This window comes from Rhinoderma darwinii, chromosome 5 (assembly GCF_050947455.1).
Source record: "Rhinoderma darwinii isolate aRhiDar2 chromosome 5, aRhiDar2.hap1, whole genome shotgun sequence".
NCBI lineage: Eukaryota > Metazoa > Chordata > Amphibia > Anura > Rhinodermatidae > Rhinoderma > Rhinoderma darwinii.
Genome location: NC_134691.1, coordinates 240,474,870 through 240,497,504, shown reverse-complemented (window position 1 = coordinate 240,497,504; position 22,635 = coordinate 240,474,870). Strand labels below are relative to the sequence as shown.

At 42.3% G+C, this 22,635-nt stretch overlaps 1 protein-coding gene across 1 annotated transcript in view; it reads right to left on the bottom strand.

The window, feature by feature from the left end:
• LOC142652574 (maternal DNA replication licensing factor mcm6-like) overlaps nucleotides 1-22,236 on the bottom strand; it is a 75,507-nt gene extending 53,271 nt beyond the window's left edge. Inside the window, exons 1-2 of the mRNA XM_075828223.1 lie at nucleotides 21,938-22,236; nucleotides 20,916-21,057 (exon numbers count right to left, since the gene is read on the bottom strand). Coding sequence (XP_075684338.1) covers nucleotides 20,916-21,057; nucleotides 21,938-22,236 — 441 coding nt within the window. The remainder of the gene's footprint in view (nucleotides 1-20,915; nucleotides 21,058-21,937) is intronic.
• Between the last annotated feature and the right edge of the window lie 399 nt (nucleotides 22,237-22,635).

Here is a 22,635-nt window from a genome sequence, read left to right as displayed (position 1 = left end):
GACCCCTGATGATAAGTATAGAAACGCGTAGGGTCGGGTGAAGTGAGGGAATTTTGCGTAGGGGGCAGTGGCATTGTTGTGCATCTGTACATTGGGAGATTCAGGCGCGGTTAACGCAGGCTCCTGTGTGTACGAGGGTCTAAACCACTGCTACACCAATGTTTAAACGCTGATTCCACAATTTTGATATCTTTGTTATATACCCAGTCATAAAGGGTTCGCAAACGAACTAGGACTTGGAGTATTTTGTTTAATAAGTTTTTAAATACACGGTTGGGCTTTTTCACAGTGGTGATTGTACCCCTGTTTTTAGATAGCTATGAATTAAAGTTATACATTTTACTCATTATCACTTCAGTGAATATCCTATGGATAGGTCATAAACGTCTCTCGTGGAAAAAAACCTTTAATCTGTCTATATACACACACACCGATATAATAAAGTTCATTTGTTATTGCTGGTTTTCTTACCTCCCAAAAAAACAAAAATTTAAAAAATCAAAAATTATATGTACGGGCGGGGGGTTGGGGCGTGGCTAACTCCCGCAATGAGCAGTCTCACGCTGTAAGAGCTCCGTCCCGGCTCCAACGTTTTCTACCATAATCCTGCCGAAGAACTACTGCAAACTGAGGAGGTACTAAAATGAGCAAAACATGTTTTGCGAGCCTGGGAAGCCAACATGGCGCCGCTCCCCGTGCTGCAGCATGAAGAGGGAGTCACTACAGAGGATGAGGAGTCGGAACCCTCGCTAAAGCAAGTCACCGCTCAACTCCTGACTGCTATACGTGAGTCGACTACATCTTACGTCTAAAATTGATGAAGGTGGACCTTGGTTTGCTGCGCCAGGACCTCCATAAATTAAGAGATTGATTACGCAGTACAGAAACCAGAATTTCTCAAATAGAGGATGACTCTGCAAATCGGGGCCCTGGAGAGGGTGGCAGAATTATGGACATAGCGATCTGATGATCTTTAGAACCGGCTACGCCGGAACAACGTACGTATACTCCGCTTACCGAAACGTTTTGAGGGAACGGATCCCGGGACCTTCATGGAGCAATGGCTCAAAGATACTTCACCGGATGCCAAATTATCTACGGCCTATGCTGTTGAGCAAGCTCGTCGAGTACCCGCTCGTCCACCCCCGCCGGTTGCAATGCCAAGACCCATGTTGGTTAGACTGCTTTGGAGTAAAGATAGAGATGCCATCTTGAGAGCTGCGCACCAAAAAGGCCAAATAACTCACAACGCTGCTACAGTCACGATCTTCACGGATTTCTCTACTACACTCCAGAAGGCTCGAGCCTCATTTGTAGGGATTAAGAGACGGTTAGAGACTTAGAGTTGTTTATAATGAGAGATCCATCTTTTTCCACACCCCGGCAGAGGCCGAGGAATGGCTGAATACCTGGAATGTTACAAAGCCATGAAAAGGTTTCCGGTCTCTGCTAGTTAGTTCTTCTGGGATCCTCTCAGAGATACAGACGATGTATCAGAGCTAGGTATCGGTACATGGACTACATTCATGCAATGCTTTATTTTGTGATGCTACGAACAGCTTTTTGCTCCTTGTATACCTAGGAGATGTGATTATATTGCCTATTTCATGATCTTAGTCAATTGCTGGAGGAGGACACGTGACTCAGTTGAGATTATATTGAGCTTTGATTTTCCTATCTGGTTGAGACATATGCAAATTCTAAAGCATAGCAATAATATCTATATAGAATTTATATTGTTCTTTATATATAATTATATTATATTGGTGTGGGGCCATGTGCTGTCCCTGGATGGGTTTGTGGGCCCGTCCTGGGGTGAAATGTCATTCTTATGTCTTGTGCAATGGCTGCTGATGACCGAGCCCATTGTAGCAGATTATATCATCCATATGTCATTGCGGGTTCTTTCCAATAATATTTTAACCACCTGTATCACAGGTTTGGAGACACTGGATGTTGGTTGGACGGAGTAGTCGTCTGTGTACAGTTCCTAGTTTATCACAGACTACCTCCGTGTTTTCGAATACATATAAAATTGCTTCAGTCAGACATTACATCTAGTCTCTGAAGGGATTTTTTAAGTTCTGCGGTTTGCTTTGTTTTTTCTGGTTTAATTTTATTTAACAGAGTGTAATGTCATGGAATGTAAGGGGTATGGGAGATTTGCGTAAACGCAAATCAGGTATTTTCTCAGATTCGTACACGTGGTCCACAAGTAATATATATACACAGGGAACACATTTGATGCCAGATACGCTTAGATTTATGCGGAAACCGTGGATACAATGGTCAGCACATACCACACATTCCTCATACACCAGAGGGGTTTCTCTCCTTATTAACAGATCCCTAAGATGGGAACCAGGGGTATTGAGGAAAGACCCAGACAGCAGATATATTTTCATAAATGCTTGTATTAAATGTCACCCTTATGTTCTCCTAGGTATATATATCCCTCCTACACAATCCCTAGTGGTCTTCTATATGAGGCGGACAATTTTGCCACAGCATATCTTCAAGCCAAGGTTATATCTATGGGAGACTACAACACCATGGCAAATCCTATACTGGATACATTTAGAATAGGTGGGGCAATTGACCCTCAATCCTTATTTAGGCCTCTTCCCCTATCATTATTCTTAGAAGAAGTTGGATGGCATGAACTTTGGCGACATCTTTGGCCTGATGTCACGGAATATACCTGCTACACCCCGGGGAGGAACTCACTGTCCCATATATCCCAGATGAGCTACAAATCTATGCACAGGGAAACAAGATTGCCCCAAATCACTCAACTTACTGTGATGCACAAAAGGCATACTTGCGGGGCTGTCTTAAATCTTCTATTTCATGTATTAAAAGGGAACCAGTTAAAAAGAGAACAAACTGGCTAATTCCTGTAAAATATTAGAAGTAACCTACATTTATGATCCATCGGATAGTAATAGGGTCAGTTGGTTACAAGCGGGTAGATAATACTTGCTATACTTGACCGAAAAAAGTAAGCACAGAATTTTTTTCACTAGTCAGAAATATTTTGAACAGGGTAACCAGTGAAGTAGCCTGTTGTCACATTTAGTTCATCAGAATTCTTCATCCCCAGCTATTTTAAAGCTCAAAAGTCCTAGCGGTAATATTTGAACCTCCACATGCGATCTCGGACATATACCAAGACCTATATATATATATATATAATTTTAGTAAAACAAAATGACCTGATTGGATACTGTGAATCTATAACCTGTCCAACTAGAACTAGTGACCAGCGACTTAAACTTGACAGCCCAATCACTGTAGAAAAGACGGCATGCCTTTAGAGGTTTACCTGAAATACCAAGAACAACTAATCCCATAACTACTTAAAACGTATCAAGCGTCTTTGGTGGCAAAATCCCTACCATATGAAGCCACAGTGGTTATAATAAAGCCGCATAAGGATCCACTGGACTGCTCTTTAGATCGGCCAATAGCGTTAATTAACGTGGACTATAAAATATTGACAAAGGTTTTGGCCAATAGGCTTAAAGAGACTGTCACGACATTATAACTGGCCTATCTCCTATATAAGGAGATGGGCGCTATAATGTAGGTGACAGCAGTGCTTTTTATTTAGAAAAACTATTTTTACCACATTAGGAGCGATTTTAGTTTTATGCAAATTAGTTTCTTAATGCCCAAGTGGGCGTGTTTTTACTTTAGACCAAGTGGGCATTGTATAGAGGAGTGTATGACGCTGACCAATCAGTGTCATGCACTTCTCCCCATTCATTTAGTCAGCGCATAGTGACACTGCGTTGTTCACCATGTGCTGTCTTATACGGACACATTAACGCTACTGAAGTGTTTAGACAGTGAGTAGACATTCCTTCCAGCCAGGACGGGATGTCTACTCACAATCCTCGACACTTCGGTAACGTTTCAGTGGTACTTACAGTAGAGCAAAGCGTAATCTCGCTGTAACCTGTCATTTACAGCGAGATCTTGCGAGATTACGTTTGCTCTGCTGTAAGTACCATAGAAATGTTACCGAAGTATCGGGATTGTGAACAGACATCCTGTCCTGGCTGGAAGGAAGGTCTATTCACTGTCTAAATACTTCAGTAACGTTAATATGTCAGTATAAGACAGCAGATGGTGAACAACTCGGTGTCACTATACGCTGACTAAATGAATGGAGAAGTGCACAACGCGGATTAGACCAAGTGGGCGTTGTACAGAGGAGTGTAGGACGCTAACCAAAGTAAAAACACGCCCACTAGGGCATTAAGAAACTAATTCGCATAAAGCTAAATTCGCTCCTAAACGTGGTAAAAATAGATCTCTTTGCTAAATAAAAAGCACTGCTGTCACCTACATTACAGCGCCCATCTCATTATGTAGGAGATAGGGCACTTATGTGGTGACAGAGCCTCCTTAACAGCATTAGGACTTCGATCATACACTCTGATCAGACTGGGTTTATACAGGGGAGAAGTAAATCGGATAATTTACGCAAGAACCAAATGGTTTCTCAGATTGCATTAGGACAAGGAGAGGACTGGGCTTTGGCCTCTCTAAATGTGGCCAATGCTTTTGACTCCATTGAATGGCCATATTGACTTCATATTCTGCATATGTTTGGCTTTGGACCTGTGTTTAGTCAATAGATTGCCCTCTTGTATCTACATCGCAGAGTGGCTATCTCTTTGAATGGACAGCTCTCCCCATACTTTAATCTAGCACGCGGCACCAGGCAAGGTTGTCCGATATCTCCTTTATTATTCGCTTTAGCTATAGAGCCCCTGGCTATTTTACTTAGAACTGATGAGATCTTTAGAGGCATACCCCTAAGTTCTGGAGAAGATTGTGTAGCCTTATATGCTGATGACATGCTATTGTTCAGGTCTTCTCCTGATATGCCATTGGACAAGGCAATGACAATTATTAACCTGTTTGGAGAATATTCTGGTCTATCTATTAATTAGGACAAGTCGTGTCTGATGTACTTCTCCCCGCTCAGAAGTTCCAAGGTGGACTCGAAGGTAACCGTCTTGAGGGTGGTCTCTGGATTTAAATATCTGGGCATTAATATCACTAGATTAGATGCTGACAAATGCTGATCCTCTGGTCCCCTTGTTTAAAGATAAATTCAAGATCTGGTCGGCCCTACCCCTTTCTGTGGCGGGTCGTATAAATCTTATTAAGATGGTAGTCCAACCCAAGTGTTTATACTGTATGTATTACAGCATATATTTGTACATATTCCTATGTCGTTCTTCAAAGTTATGGATTCACAAATTATTACATTTATCTGGGGGTCTTCTAGATCTAAATTGCAATTGGCAAAACTGCAAAGACCTAAAGATTTGGCGAGCATGGCTCTTTCTGATTTATAAGTATACTACCTGGCTGGTCAACTCAAATACATGGACTCCTGGATGTCCCCTGGGGAACCAGGGGGTTTAGAGACATGTTTAGCGAGTTACATTGCCTAAATTATGGCCTGTATTAGATCCTTTAGTTCCACTTGGTAGACAATCCTTACCAATCCATAAAGTGGCCTGTAAAGTTTGGAACGCAGCGCCTAAGATCTCCTGGCAAGACCAGATCGTAGCGGAGATGCCTATATGGCAGAATAATGTGATTAACCAGTTGAGTCACTCACAAGATGATGCCTTTTGGTCTCGACTAGGTATAAATACCATAGGTGATTTGAAAATAACATGTTAATGTTGTCTTTTGCCCAGATTGAGGAGACATAACAAGCTCCACAACAAGCCTTCTATAAATATTTACAATTATGCCATTCGATACACGTCCAGTATAGTGGAAAGGTCATTTCCATCTTACCCTTTAATTGGTATCATTAGATCACAGGGACCTGTAGGTTTAGTCTCCCCCATGTACTCTTTTGTCCTTCACGCAAAGGCGAATAAAGCAGCTCTCACAGCACTGGATAAATGGCAAGAACGTATTCCATCCCTGGAGGAGGAATCCAGATCGAACCTTTTAGAATCACATAGATTTGTATCTCCTGCTATTAACAAACTTATACTGCTCTACATCATACATCAGAGTTATCTTACTCCGGTCCACCTTTACAAAATGTGTAGAAGATCTAGCCACCAATGATACAGATGTTCATATAGTCATGCAGACTTCCAACACTGAGGCCACTACTTTGCTTTCACAAATATTAGAGGTTCCCAGTGATGCTAGATCCGAGTGTCTGTTTGTTTGGGTTGATTGAGAAAAAGTTATGTTCTATTCACATTCGCATGTGCCATAGAGAGCCATTGTTTATGGCTAGGAAAGTGATAGCCATTAGATGAATGAATAATAGATCTCCTACTAGCTCTATGTGGATAGGACTAGTAAATTCCATAATACCTTATGAACGCATAGTTTACATTAACAGAAGACGCCTTGATAAATTCCATTTGGTGTGGGACTGCTGGTGTAATTCCAACCTTACATCTTGTTCTAGTATGGAATTTTCAACGGCTGTTAGAGCAATTAATATAGGAGAGAGAAACCCTATCTCTGTACTCCTGTTGGAAACTTGTAGACTATAGATGTAGCTTCCCCTTAGTATCTAATTACTACAATATATAATTTTTCTCCTTTACCACTTGCCTTGATATTATTATTGCTATGAGGCATAATCCAGTAGTGAAAGAGAATACCATGCACAGTGTGTTATTTTAGTTCATAGTTACGATTTATTGTAATGTATTGATATTTTGCTTTTATTGTAACACACACTTCTGTATTTCTATTGGACATGTCTGCTGCGCGGGGGCCCAGAAGTTTATCGTGCTTTTGTGTTTGACTCTTTCAATAAACGGAGTTAAATAAAAAACGTTAAAAAATAATATGTACACTAAAATTATGCCATCGATCAATCCAACCGATCGCACATAAAGCTATCCCTCATACAACTATGATGGAAAAAATCTTAAAAAAAAACACAAAAACTTATGAACCAATGAACATGGCGAAGCAAAAATTCCAGTGATCCTGAATGGGAAAAATAGGCTTAGTCTTTAAGGGGTTAGCAAAACGCCATACAGAAGTTGCAAAAAAAAAAAAAAAAAAAAGCCATTCCTTGGATTTTCAGATCTGTGGTTATACACATGCATGATTTCAGGCCACTCAGTGGCGTTCCTATATCAATCTCCACCAATAGGATTTTCTTGCACCTTTTTTTCTATGACACTCTAACAAAAAGTTAGATTATTAATGTAAAGGATCTGCCAGACACAACTTCTGTGTCGACGCCCATAGGTAATCAGTCTGCACCTGCTTATATGTCTGTGAGACGTACTCCATCTTCCACCACCCAGGATGGCAGGCTTAGGAGTGGGAGAGCCTATCACAGCCTAGCCAGACAGAGCTAGCTCCCGCCCTCTGTCTATTTATACCTTTCCTGTTCCTCCTTTGCTTGTGATTCTTCTCTGTTGGTTTCCCGGCCCTGTTGCAGCTTCTTGAACTACTGACCCTCTGCTTGTGATTGACCTTGGCTTTACTGACCACTCTTCTGCTCTGCGATTTTTGTACCTTGCTCATCTCCTGGTTTGACTCGGCTCATTCACTTCACTTGTTGCTCACGGTGTTCCCGTGGGCAACTTCCCCATTTCCCTTGCTTCTTTGTACCCTTGTCTGTTTGTCTGTCGTGCACCTATTGAGTGTAGGGACCGTCGCCCAGTTGTACCCCATTGCCTAGGGCGGGTCATTGCAAGTAGGCAGGGACTGAGCGGCGGGTAGATTACAATTAATTTATAAAACTAAAAAGATACACTTTTCGACTGGACTTATCTGGAAATATCTGGATAGAAGAAAATTAAGGGCTTTGCTCCAAGCAAAATAATTGCAGAGTTGGGTGATGATACAAGGCTGTCAGTTACAGAAATGGCAGCCCTAGTGGCTACTGCTTTCCTTAACACCCGGGAGAACAGCCCAGCTACTAGACAGGGGAATGGTAATGCTGGTAGGCCAAGACAATTAGTAGTTGAAGGGGACTCCATAAAATCAGGAAGACTGATGGAAGAAATTGTCGCCAAGACCGCCTCAACAGAATAGTTTGCCGTCTCTCTGCTGCTAGGGTTCGGCATGTGGTGGAACGGGTGGATAAATTAGTCCATGTGGGAACCAATGACAGAATACATTGTAGGTGGGAGAGCCTTAAGAGCAATTTTAAAAAGAACTAGGCAACAAGCTGAAGGGAAGGACCTACAAAGGTTGTCATCTCTGGAATACTGCCTGCGCCATGCGCATCACAGGAAGGACCGCGGGAGCTCAGGGATTTAAAAGCATGACTTAAGTCTTTGTGTAAGTGAGAAAGCGCAGTACTCTAGGAACCCAAAAGCTAACTTTTCATTGGGGTTAAAACTGTATGCCACAGATGATTTGCACATGAATGGAAGGGAATCCACCGTGTTGGCGGAGAGAATCCTAGAAGGGGTGTCAAAATATTTAAACTAGGGATGAGGAGGGAGGTCAATGTATAAAATAAAAGGGGTCAGACTATATTGGTGGGGGGAGAAATACTGTGTGGAGAGGATTATGCAACACGATAAGGAGACCAGTGTGCTACAAAACATTAAAGATAAATATGGCCACAAGATGTAGGAAAAAATAATCACATTTCTGAAACTGAATGTGAAAAATTGAAAGGCAAGTTAAAATGCCACAAGTCTAGCAAGAAAAATAAACATGTCAATGTTGTTGTTGCTGAAACACAGCTAGACTTCACATGACTGGACTCTAAATCTACAGGGTTTTACACTGTTTCGGAAAGACAGGGCAAAAACACGGTGGAGGAGTAGGTCTATATGTGAGAAGTGATAGGAAGGTGAGTGTAAAAGAGGCAATAGTGGGCGAAGATGCTGAGGAGGTTGAAAACTTGTGAGTGGAATTATGAAGGGAGATGGAGTGGGCTGCACAGGCCAGTACTACAGTGATAATGGGATATTTTAATTTCCAAGATATTAATTGGGGTCATGGTTCGGCTACAACTGCGAAGGGGAGATACTTCCTCAACTTGTTGCAGGAAAATGTTATGGTCCAGTGTGTGGAAGACCTGACTAGGAGTGATACTCTGATGGATCTGGTCTCTTCTAACAATGCAGAGCTTGTTGGGTATGTCACTGTATTTGAAAACCTTGGTAACCGTGACCACAATATAGTTGCCTTTTACTTATACTGTAAAAAAACAAACAAAAAAACAGCTTTGAGAACGATACTTTTAAATGAGATCCTCACTGGAAACCAGATTTATTCTGTAGTGTGCATCAGCGCTTTCATCCCAGAATACTGACAGAGCGTGTAGAGTGGGCCTTTAGATGTTCTGGAGGAGAGACGTGAAGATTTTGATAGGATACACATATAGCAGTACAGTGTATTTTTAGCCACCTTCTTTCCCCTTATTAGAAGTAAACGGTGGGCTGACAGGTACCAGAGTCTTGGTTCTGCCTAGTAGAACATTTGTGAGGCCAAGTGTTAGAGATCTCTGTTTTGTGCCGCTTTGTCTTAGATATGCAACAGTTAAGTTTACACACAAGAATTTGTTCGTACAACACGAGAGAAGGCTTAGCCTCAGACCAGGAACCCTGAAACTTATTTCTGGATATAACTGCCCCCCATTCTAGTTTGCCTGAATCTGTGATCACAGATATTATTGGAGAGAGGTGCCAGACTACTCCTTTCTAGATTCCTGGGATTTAGCCACCAGATAAGGTAAATTTTTACTGAGCTTGTGAGGATAATTTTCTTGTCTAGAGTTAGAAAAGATTTGTTCCATTTCAGAAACTTTCTGTATATTAGATGTATTGGAATATGATAAAATGCATTCTGAAGATCTATTGTTGCCATCATTAAGGTTTTTCCCCACCAGAGGAATGGTCGATTTTATGGATTTCACTTTGAATTTGTGGTATACAACAAACTTGTTTAATGGTTTGAATTTATAATGATTCTGTATCTTCCATTGGGTTTTCTGGACCAGGAAGTTGTGTGAGTAGTGGCCATCACCTCTCTCCCCGATGAGTACTGGAGATATCACTTTCATGGACAGAAATTTCTGTAGACCTTCTGACCGATGTCCGAAGAGTAAAAGATGGAAGATGGGTTATAATAATTTTCTTTGGAGGATAGAAAGAATTCTATTTGGAATCTTACTAGTATAGAGATTAGGATCCATTTGTTGGAGGGGGATCTTCTCCCAGTGAGGAAAGAAGTTTGAAATTCTGCCTCCTACTGCCATGGCATCATGGTCATTCCGGATTGGGCCTGCTTTGATTAAGTAAGGTGTTACTTCCTTTCACCTTTCGGGGAACTCCATCTGCCTGATTTACCCTTGCCTCTATAACTCTGTTGAGGATTGCGATAGAGACGAAAAAGCTGTTTATTTTTTGGGACCTTAAGTTCAGGAAGGGTTTTCTTTTTGTCCGATACTTTTTCTAAGATGGTATCAAGATCCGGAAAGAACAAAATATTCTCCCTGAAAGGGTATGGTACAGAGTATATTTTTAGATAAAGGATCACCGGGCCACATTTTTAGCCACAAGACTCTTGTGGTGTTGGAGAGTACTCCCTCTCTTAAAGCAATTTTTATGGATTCAGCAGAGGCTTCTGCCCAAAAAAAACTTTGGCTTTAGAGAGAAGGGGAATCAATGCTATAATGTCTTCCCTTAGAGTGCAATCTGTGAGGTGAACCTCCAGTTGGTCCAGCCATTTAAACATGGATCTGGCTACACAGATGGTACAGATATTCATTTGTAGAGGCAGCCTCCCAGGATTTTTTAAGGAAACGATCAACCTGTCTAGAGGTTATTTTAGCTGGGAGCAGTCCTCACATGGCAGAAGTGTCTTTTTACCCCCACCTTCGCTACCTGGATGTAAATTTTTGATATTTCAGCCAAGGACATAACCTCTTCCTCATCCAGGGGAAACCGCTTTAGTTTCCTGAGACAGAGATCAGTTTCTCTGGAAATTTCCATACGTACTCAACGAGCCCTTTGAGGTTTTTATGTATAAGAAATACTGGGTTCTTAGACCCACAAACAATTCATCCTGGACAGAACGTAACTACTAAACCTCTTCAACCCCCATGGTGCTTCTCACTCCACAGAACAGTTCATCCATAAATTCAGAGGATAAGTAATACTTCTCTTTTTTTTGTGGAGTAGACACAGATTTCTCCTTCTTCTAGTACACCTCCTGATACAGAGGGTAAAGCTTTAGGAATCTAAAAGCCAGGAATCCGGCAATCGAAGGGGCTCATCCACTACAGCGGGAGTCTACTCTACTCTCAACAATCAACATCCAAATTGCAATACAAATTCTCCATTTGCCAAGCCAGTGTGTGAATAAGCTTTTAGAAGGGGCTCATCCCCATTGCATGGGTTAACCTAATAATCCAACTTGCAATACAGGCAGCCTTTGTAGTACTACAACGCCCAGCGCTCATCCCCGGGGTTTTGATTCAACTTGCTGCACTCCAGCAGTGAAATGTCTGGTAAAAAAAGGTTGTGAAAGGACAGGGTAGAGGAAAAAACACCCATGCCATGTCCTCTTCCAGTCCAAATGTTGGATCTGTTGGTGCCAGACCCAGTACCAGCATTTGTGGCACAAGACATGTGCCCAGTTCCACTAGTAGCAGCAGCCATGTGCCTGCTGGTAGTAGTAGCAGTATCAGCAAGCCAGACTTGTCCATCTCCTCCGGTGGGCGAGTTACTTTAGACAATACGGCCATTGTGGACTGGTTGGCTGGCTCGCGGTCATCTCAGCAGGAAGACTGATGATCTGTCTTCAAGCCAGGTTTCGTTGGATTCCAGATACTCTACAGTTCCTTGGCACAGTGACAGTAGTAATATGGGTATTTCTAGTGTTTCCATTCCATCATCTAGGTCTTCACTCCCCCTTCCTAGCGGGACGCCATCTTTCCTGAGGGTCCTAAGAGACATCTCCTCGGGTGCGAAGGAAGATACTGAACAACATAGTGATGATGATTTGTTTTCCGCGAGTCAGCCAACGGAGTGTGTTGCGGCGGTGGTGGAGGTGGAAGCGGTGTCCAAGACGCATAGCTGTGGTAGTGGGGGTGTTGGTGGTAGCCGTGGCGGCAGACGCAGTAATGAGGGGGGGCATGGAGCCCGCCATGATGTCACATCACATTCACAACACAGTGACAGAAGTGGCGGGGATCATGAGGAGGGCTATGATGATGTTGTTTTAGACAGGACATGGGAACCAGGTGACGAGGTGATGACGGCGTCAGAGGAGGAGGGTAGTCGTGGCGGCACTGGCCGTGATAAACAGCCAAGCCGAGGTAGGTGCAGAAGTCAATCTGCAAAACGTTGCAGCGGTAGGGTCAGCTCAGGAGCCGGTGACGGCGACACAGATGCTACTGGTGTAAGCTCCCTAAAAAAGCCTGCCAGACAAGGGGCAAGCTCGGGTGGTGGACGTGGTACTACCTCTTTATGGTACTCTGCCGTGTGGCAATTTTTCTGTACCTTCCGAGGACGAAAACATGGCACAGTGCCGTATCTGCAAGCAGAAAGTAAGGTATGGGCAGGGCAGCAATGTAGGAACTACCGCTCTACGTAAAACACATGGAGCGGCATCACAAGGCCATGTGGGACAATAGACCTGCCCCACCATCATGTACATCTAATGAAGACCCCTCTGCCGCTGCTGCTGCTGCTCCGAGTCCCTGTCATCTAAGTAGTAGCCAGGCCTTATCCACCATATCGTTATCATCATCACTGTCATCTAGTGCTCCTCCTAAGTCCCGTCAGTTATCCATTACGGAATCGTTGTCCAATAAGCAACAATATATACCCAGTCATCCACTTGTCGTGCGGCTTAATTCACACCTGGCTAAGTTGTTGGTGGTGCAGTCGCTGCCGTACCACCTGGTCGACTCCGCCGGCTTCAAGCAATTGATGGCGTGCGCTCAGCCTAGGTGGCGAATACCTAGCCGCCATTACTTCTCCAAAACAGCTGTCCCTGCCTTGCACAAGCACGTGGAGGAAAAGATGGGCCAGTCCTTGCAATTATCCGTGTGCAGCAGGGTACATGCCACCGTCGACACGTGGAGCAGCAAATATGGGCAGGGACAGTACATGTCTTTCACGGCCCACTGGGTCAATATTTTGCAGTCCAATGCACCACCGCAGCAACGCCAGGCATTACCACCTCCACGCTTGTATCTTTCTGGTTCAACTCCGGACATCAGGCGCCTACCATCCTCCTCCTCCTCAATGGAGGTCTTCCCGTCCCCGACAGGACACAGCGTATCTTTCACTCCTCCTGCCTCCTCTTTTCATAGGTGCAAGGTGAAGCGCCACAACGCTGTCTTACACCTGCTGAGCCTGGGCGAGAAAAGCCACACAGGGCAGGAGCTGCTGCTGTGCATCAAGGAGGAAATCGCACGCTGGCTGTCTCCTCTGAAACTCACACTGGGCAATGTTGTCTCTGATAACGGGAAGAACGTTGTGGCTGCACTGAGTCTAGGTCACCTGACACACGCTCCTTGCATGGCACATGTGATCAATCTGGTCATAACACGCTTCTTAAAGTCATATGTTGGTTTGAAGGGTGTGCTGGCCATGTCCAGGAGGGTTTGCGTTCGCTTTAGACGTTCGTATGCATTTAAGCACACCCTCCTGGACTTGCAGCGTCAAAACAATCTCCCAGAACACAGCCTGATTTGAGACGTTCCAACACGCTGGAATTCCACCCTGCACATGTTGGGCCGTCTGTACGAACAGCGGAAAGCCGTGAATGATTTCCTGATGCAGCAGACGGGCAGCGTTTGGAGCCAGTGTAATTTCGAGCTCAGGCACTGGCAGCTGGTTAGAGACGCATGTCGCGTTTTGAGGCCCTTTGAAGAGGCCACACGATTTGTGAGCCGTGACGCTAGCGGAATGAACGATGTTATGCCGCTGATATTCATTATGGAGCAAACGCTCACAGCGATGATTCAGCAAAGGATGGAGGAAGGATCACATCTGGCTATGGATGTTGAAGAAGAGGAGGAGGATGAGGATGAGGAAACAGGACCTGAAGAGGAGCTGGAATCACAGGAAAGGATAGGGGACGAGGCAGCCACACAACATGCCAGTGATGGTGATGACGAGTCTGACGACGATCTTGAGGATTGACAACCATGGCAGTATGGGGCGGAGATGGAACCAACTGGGCCCTCTGAAACTCTGGCCAGGATGGTGAGCTGTATGCTTCGTTACTTGCGCGCTGACTGTCGTATTGTTAGCATGAAGCAAAGAGATGAGTACTGGATAGCCACACTTTTATACTCTCGGTATAAAGCCAGAATCGGGGAGTTTATTGCGCCTTCCGAGAGGGAGGCAAAATTTGCTTATTATCGAGAGAAGCTATGCAGCCAGCTTGTCACGGCTTTCAAACGGCAAACACTTGCTGCAAGCATGTCTGACCGGGGGCCACTCTCCGCTCCCCACTCTCTCATCGTTCCACCGCCTCTGGCAGAGCTACCTCTGCAATAGGCGGCAGGAGCGGCAGCAGCAGCCAATTCAGTTTGGAAAATATGATGACAACATTTTTACATCCAACCTGACACACATTGTAGTCACCAAAGGGATGTTCACCATCACCAGGTGCAGCACCTAAACAACCAGGTTCACTCGTACCTGGACTGTGCCCTTTCTCCATCAGAAATGCTGATCCCAGACCCCATGGACTTCTGGGTCAGCAGATTGGATCATTGGCAAGAACTGGCCCAGTTTGCCATGGGTGTACTGTCTTGTCCACCCTCCAGTTTAGCGTCAGAGAGGGTATTCAGTGCGGCAGGGGGCTTAGTCACCCCTAAGCGAACAAGATTGTCCGCCAACAGCTTGGAAAATCTCACGTTTCTGAAAATGAATCAAGCGTGGATCGGTGAGGATTTTAAAACCCCTGTGCCTGATGCCACTGATTAGATCTGACATTGCTGCTGCTGCTGCTGCCGCCTGCTACTATGGGATTCTGTCCTGTCCACTTTTTTTAATGTGCCGCTGTTGTTGCTGCTGCTACTACTTCTACCACCAATCCACCCCCAGTGCCGTCTGCTACAAGCAGGCCTGCCCCACCACAGGCCTTTGTCCTGTTACTATCCAGTGTCTTTTAATGTGCTGCTACTACTACTACTAATACCACCCTTGCTGTCCGTTGGCTACCTCTACTACCACCAATACACCTCCACTGCCGTCTGCTACAAGCAGGCCTGGAGGGCTTGTGAAAAGCCATTGCTTGTTGCTTTTACATCCATGTATGGATGAACCCCGGCAGGCATCTGCCAATAAAAAGGGTACATTTTTGGAGGGCTTGTCAAAAGCCATTGCTTGTTGCTTTTACATTACATCCATGTATGGTTTAACCCCGGCAGGCATCTGCCAATAAAAAGGGTACATTTTTGGAGGGCTTGTGAAAAGCCATTGCTTGTTGCTTTTACATCCATGTATGGATGAACCCCGGCAGGCATTTGCCACCATAAAGGGTCAATTTTTTGAGGGCTTGTCAAAAGCCATTGCTTCTTCTTTTACCACCTTATATGTATGAACCCTGGCAGGCATCTGCCACCAAAAATGGTTAATTTTTGTACCTTTTTTAACAATGCATTAAGCATACAACATGCACAAGTGCAGTGGTTTCTGTTAGTTATCACCGTGTCCCATCCGTTTTCCTATAGCCATACATGTTGGCGTAACTTTGACATTAACTTTGCCTTAAAGACAGCTCAAAAGTACTTGGATACACTCATGGGTGACCTAAGAGTGTTATACAGGGCTTCGAGGCTTTTAAACAGTGTTATACACGATGTTTAGGGGCTTTCTTGTATTACAGGTTCGGTCAGAACTAGTTCGGTCCGAATCTAATTTTTTCATGAAATTCGGCGAACCAGCAGAACCGAACTTTTCAAAAGTTCGCTCATCTCTATACAGGAGTATGGGACAAAAAAAATAAATATTAAAAAAGGCACAGTCAGCATGGATTTACTAAGGACAGAAGTATTCAAACTAACTGGATTTGTTTTTTATGAAAAGGTGGGTAGAAGCCTGGATTTAGTGTTTTTGAACTTTGCAAAGGCATTTGACACTGTCCCTCAGAGGCGCCAAATGGGTAACTTAAGGTCTATTAGGTTTAGAAAGTATAGTTTGTAATTCGATTGGCTCATACCATATCCAGAGAGTTGCGGTCATTGATTTTTACTCTGAATGGTCACCAGTTATAAGTGGTGTACCGCAGAGTTCAGTGCTGGGACCACTATTATTCCAATTATTTATTCGATTAGAGATATAAAGGGTGGGACTAATAGCTTGGTGTGAATTGCAAAAATATAAACCGTGCTATGTAGTATTATTCAGTCTATGGAAGAGGTTCATAAATTACATGCCGATTTGGACACACTGAGTGTTAGGGGTATCCACTTGACAAATTAGGTTTAATGTGGATAAATGTAAAGTTATGCACCTGGGTAGCAACAACCTTAGTGCAGCCTCATCTCGAATATGCAGTTCCGTCCTGTGCTCCAGTTCATAGAAAAAATACAAAAGACCACCTAAACTAAAAAGGGGTATGAAAAATCTATGTTAGGGCCTGTTCACATCACCGTTGCCCTTCCGTTGAGGGGTTCCATCAGAGGTTTCCGTCAGGTTAACCACCTCTGCGGAAAGGTAAACTGAAATCTAAGCCTCAGCGGAAAGATACGGTGATGTGAACACAGCCTTATGAGGAAAGATTAAAAGAATTAAACCTATTCAGCCTTGAAAAGAGACGAGTGAGGGGGGACATGATTAACTCGTATAAAATATATGAATGGCTTATACACAAATAGTGAAATCCTGTCCCATGTAAAAAACCCTCAAAATACAAGGTCTTCAGGAGTAGACTAGCATTATTTACTGTGAATCTGTGGAATAGCCTACCGCAGGAGCTGGTCACAGCAGGGACAGTAGTTGGCTTTAATAAAGGCTTAGATAATTTCCTAGCACAAAAAAAAAACATCAGCTCCTATGTCAATGTATAGAATTCTTGTTTGAATGTTGATCTAGTTGATTGCCACTTGGGATCAGGAGGGAATTTTTTCCTTTTTAGGGAGGATTGGTTAATGCCTTAACCCCTTAATGAGCAGCCTATTTTAAACCTTCATGACCAAGCGATTTTTAAAATTTTCCCATTGACGCATTCCAAGAGCTCTAACATTTTTATTTTTGCGTACCCCTTGAGAAAACTGACGGCGAAACGTGCATCGGGGGCGGTCAGTGTGGAGTGTTCCTGCGTGCTTCCTATCATGCAGTCCATGGGTTTGTGCAATATCCTTTATTTATAAAGCATGGTCTTTGTTTTGGGTGCAACTTGGAGCTCTAGCTGTATACTCTTATATGCATGCACAATTGTGTGCTCTTCTGTTAGGTGCTAAATATATTTATGTGCTTCTGTTGTCCAAATACTTGATCTATATGATTATCTTTTCTATAGATATCTGCATTTGTTACCACATCACAGGATGTTTATAGTATGGTAGCATATATATTGGATTATTCACGCAGCTCCTCCATACTCTCCTTTTTAACTGTGTGCTATATTGTTTTTATATTTTGATGGCCAATGTGTTATGTATATTTCAATAAAGTTTATTTTATATTGTCATGGTACATGACTTGCGCTATGTGTGTTTCATTTTCTGAATATACTAGTAGTCTTCACAGTCTGGTATAGGTATTGATACTATGTAACTTTACCTTTACAGAGTAGGTCAAGAGGTTAGAATCCATTCCGTAGATGAACCTCTATCTATACAAAGATCTCAGGTGACATACCAACACAAGTATAAAACTACGATAGGTTTTGTTTTTTTGTGCTTGTGTTTCTAAGTGCTTTCAAAATGACTCCTCACATGTAGAGAGATATTACAAAAGATTTTAGCTACTTTAGGCTAGTCCAATTTTAGGGGCCAAATCACAAAAAGTTAAATCTTTATTGAAAGGGTATTTAGATTAGGCTCTAGGCACACGGTTTTGGCCCTAAATTTAGTGGAAACCCAGTCATGCGATGAGGCTGGGGGACCCCAGGGTTGGCTGTCCAGCATTCTAGCTATAGTGAATTATAGCTATGAGCCTATATTTACAACAGACTAGTTACACTACAGTGGCAAAAAAATTCTTTCTTGACTTATTAGAGATTGTCCTGACTGAGAATTATTTCTTGTTCCGAGACAGTTTTTATGTTCAAATTCAGGGCACGGCGATGGGGTCCAATGTGGCCCCAACGTACGCGAACACATATATGCGATACCTTGAGGAGTCGTTCGTCTATGTTTCCCACCACTTCGGCCATGTGCTGAGGTGGTGGCGATACATAGACGACGTCTTCCTCACATGGGACGGCAGCAGTGGTGAACTACAGGACTTCCATATGTTTTTAAATACGATTGACCCTACAGTCAAATTCACTCTAGTCAGCTCAGTTTCGTCCATCCAATTTTTGGATGTGACGGTTGGAATCCATGAAGGTACCCTTACTACAGAAATGTTTGTTAAGAAAACTGATAAAAACAATCTGTTAGTATTTAACAGTAACCATCCACGTTCTATGATTAAAAGTCTCCCGATAAGCCAATTTATTCGTGGTAAACGTATTACCAATGTGGAGGATAAACTGGAGGGTACTCTTCAAAAAATTGAGGATAAATTTGTTCAGAGAGGCTATCCATCAGCACCCCTTAGACAACAAAGAGCTAAGGTGGGAGTTATGGAAAGGGACACACTATTACAGACTAGAAAACGAGGGTTATTGCCTGCTCGCATACAGTTTGTGAGCACCTTTGCTGAAAATAGTGATAGTGTTAATAAAATCCTTTTAAAATACTGGCCCATCCTGAGACATAGTCTACCGCATATTCCTGAAATTAAGAGTAATCCTCTTTTTTCCTACCGTAGGTCACCTAATCTTCAGGACAGATTAGTACACTCTGATATAGGCCCTGGTAGAGCGCACAGACAAACGTATTTTACCAAAAGCAAAACAGGCTGTTTTCCGTGTCTGAATTGTGTCAATTGCCCTCTGATTCGAAAGGGCTCACAATTTATCCATCCCCAGACGAAACGAACATATGATATTAGGTTCTACTTAAATTGTAACTCAGACCATGTCATATATGTACTAGAATGTCCATGCCACCTCCTCTATGTTGGAGAAACTTTGCTCGAATTCAAAACACGGTTAAATCAACACCGCTACACGATCCGCAAAAAACGTATGGACCTTCCTGTGTCAAGCATTATATAGAAGCTGGACACACGGAAAAAGATATACGAGTATATTTGATAGACCATGTACCAATGTTACGTAGAGGAGGAGACCGTATTAAATCTCTCAAATATAGAGAGCTTCAATGGATTGAGAGATTGCAAACATTGAGACCTAGGGGGCTCAATGTTGACTTCATAACGCACGGTGTAGTCTAGGGATCTACTTACACTCCGTGGGGATGTATTGTTCATAGGTCTTCCTGTATATGAACCAGTGTAAAATGTACCAAATTTGTAACCTTATCTATTTCATTTCTTCCAGATCTTTGATAAACAGAAAATATCAAGTTTCACCTGTGTTTTACCTTGGATCCACAATTTCGGGGTATCGGACCATCTTTATCACATTGTTATGATTTGCTTCTTATGGTATCTTATTCAATTGCATTAAATAATATTTTATATATGAATATATCGGCCCAAAAATTTTTTTAGAGATAAAAAAAAAAATCTTTTTTAAGGATATTGTGCACACCATGCGTTTTGTACTGCGTTTTTCATGCGTTTTTATAAATATTCGTTTTTTGGTTTTTTTTGCGCTATCTTCCCAGGGGTAACATTACCATAATCATCATAATCCTTTATGGATATGTATGATGACTGTCTGCCCTTTTTATTTTGCCATTTTTTATCTATAAATGGCTACCTTAAGTCTCTATCAACTGCTCTTATTTATATGCGCATCTTCAGCACAACATATTTTTGACTCTTAAAGTTATTAGTCTATATCTCACAGTGCAGTTATGATTGGTGACTGGGTGTATTCCCTGTTATCTCCATTAAATTGCATTTTTTTTTGGTATCTTCTAAGTTCCCTTTATGCTGTACATGGACGCAACCGACTGTGTGCACGGTTCCTAGAATAAAGTTTTCATTTTGACAATAAGATTATACAACCATGGCCGCTGTTGGCCTTGTATGCTGTACTAAGATGGCTGCTGCCTGCCTCATAGTGGTACTGCGCATGCACAAAAGTGCGCTGTAGCAAGAGACTACTCTGTCATAGATAGTCGCCACCCCACTTTTCAGGCGCCGGAACTACAACCCGAACTCATGGATCCGAGGTAAACACAAGGCTCATGTTTTTAATTTGTTATATTATGTGCACCTGCACTTTTTTTAAAGTTGTTCACCAATTAGCATTTTTCTGCTGTAAACTGGATGGCCCGGATTGATCTGAGGACCATCATATATACACAATGGCACTTCTTTGTATTTTATAACTTTTACTGATGCAACATGACTGTATCTTTGTACTTATTTATGTTTTATGTTAAATCACTTGCCTAATGAGACCAGTTGTGTGGTCTCCATATATAGCACATGCTTTTACACTGTTTGTATGCTTGAGAAAGGCTCCATGTAAAGAGCCGAAACGTCGCACAGGGGCTAATAAAAAGCCGTTTTTTCCCATCACAAATTGGAGTGCTGTCTCTTATTGGACGAATATATATATATATATATATATATATTTATATTTATCTCAAATACAGCAAATGCGTTCATTCTTTTCTATTAGTTATAAATGATGCAGCATTGTTAGGCTGCTAACTTTCTACAAAATTTAATTAGTTGGGAATCATTAAATAAAAAGCTTAAGACACATACATTATCTGCAAGCATCAGTGCTCCCGCTTCAATCACAAATTCATGAGATTCTTCATCTCTTACTACAGCAGCCGTCAAACCTGCAGCACTGCTTGCTTTACCACTAGTGTAGACTGCTCGTGGACTGAATTCTTCCACATGCCTGCGGAATTATGAAAAGACAAAGCATGGAAATGTAAAAAAAAAATAAATAAATACCCCAAAAAAATAAAAAGTAATTCACCACAAAATATATTTTACTGCCCATACATTACATTAAAAACCTAAAAATATTATGTATCTACAGGACCGTAATAACGTAATTAAACACGTTATTTAGCACGAAAATGAACAGTACAATATAAAAAGATTTTTTTTATAATATATATATATATCTATATAGCAATAGAAAGCAGCAGCACTCACTAGAAACAAATGTGTAGGTGCCAAGCAAGTCGTCCAGATCCAAGGACAAGGCAGTATATAAAAATAGAAATCTTGCAGCACTCCAAAAGTGTGAAAAAAAGTGGTTTTTTGGAGATATATATTATATATATATACACACACACACACATTAATTTTCATCATCCATAGTACGGTGCAAGAGTTTTAGGCTTTCGTGGAAAAATGTTGCAAAGAAAGGATGCTTTCAAAAATACAAAGTGAATAAACAAGAGAAATCTAAATCAAATGAATATTTGGTGTAATAACCCTTTGCTTTCAAAACAGAATCAATTCTTTGAGGTATACTTGGTATATATATTTCCTGTTGGCTGATCTTCACACACGGCCAAACAACTGGACCAATCTGCACCAAACTTGGAACATAAGTGAATCAGGCAATTTTTTTTTTTGTTGAGGGTTTTACACCGGGTTCTCTCTCTCTAGGGCCTACCGTTCAACATTTAAAAAAAATTATACATTTCCTACACAAAAGCAAACATGCCACCACTGGCTTCCACAGCAAGGGTCCTCCTCCGTATGACATCAGATGACTCGCATTAGCCAAAGGAAGCTCGCAGGTTCTTCATTTTTAGCCTCACCGAATAGTTAAGATGACCTCTTCTGTAAGACCATGGTTTCTCAGGATTTGCCTTTCAGGATCCATGCTGATAGATTTAGAGTCTTCACTGCTTGATAAAATAAGGAGCCCTGGGAGAGAATGTCCCTTTTTACCGGGAGCATGATTGGGTTTTCCAATGCCAACCGTCTCAGGATTGGGAAACAGCTCCTTTTTGGCCAGTATGGTAGAATTATAATTAGGTTTCTTAAATCCTCTTGAGCCTTCCTTAATACCGCTGGAATTAGAGGGGAAAGGAGGAAACACATAAGTCAGCTTCATGTCCCACTGACGAGACAACGCATCTACTCTTACCGGGTTGTCCTTGAACTTTAGGGGAATAAAAAAATTAAAAATAAAAATAAAAAAAGAATCTACCGGAGCATTTTGTTTTGTGGCAAATAGATCCACTTGAGGAAGACCCTATTTCTGGGTTAGAGATTGAAAGATCTTTGCTCAAGGTCCATTCACCTGGATCTATTTTCTTCCAGCTCAGAAAGTCGGCGGATATTTTCTGTGCTTTTTAAGTGGATTGCTGACACTCAGGACATTTTCTTCTGCCCAGGAAAAATTTGAGCAGAGAGTGCTTGGAGATGAGCAGGTCTTGTTTCCCCTTGGTGACGAAGAAAGGATACTGATGTGGTGTTGTCAGACAATGTCCTTATATGTTTAACTTTTACT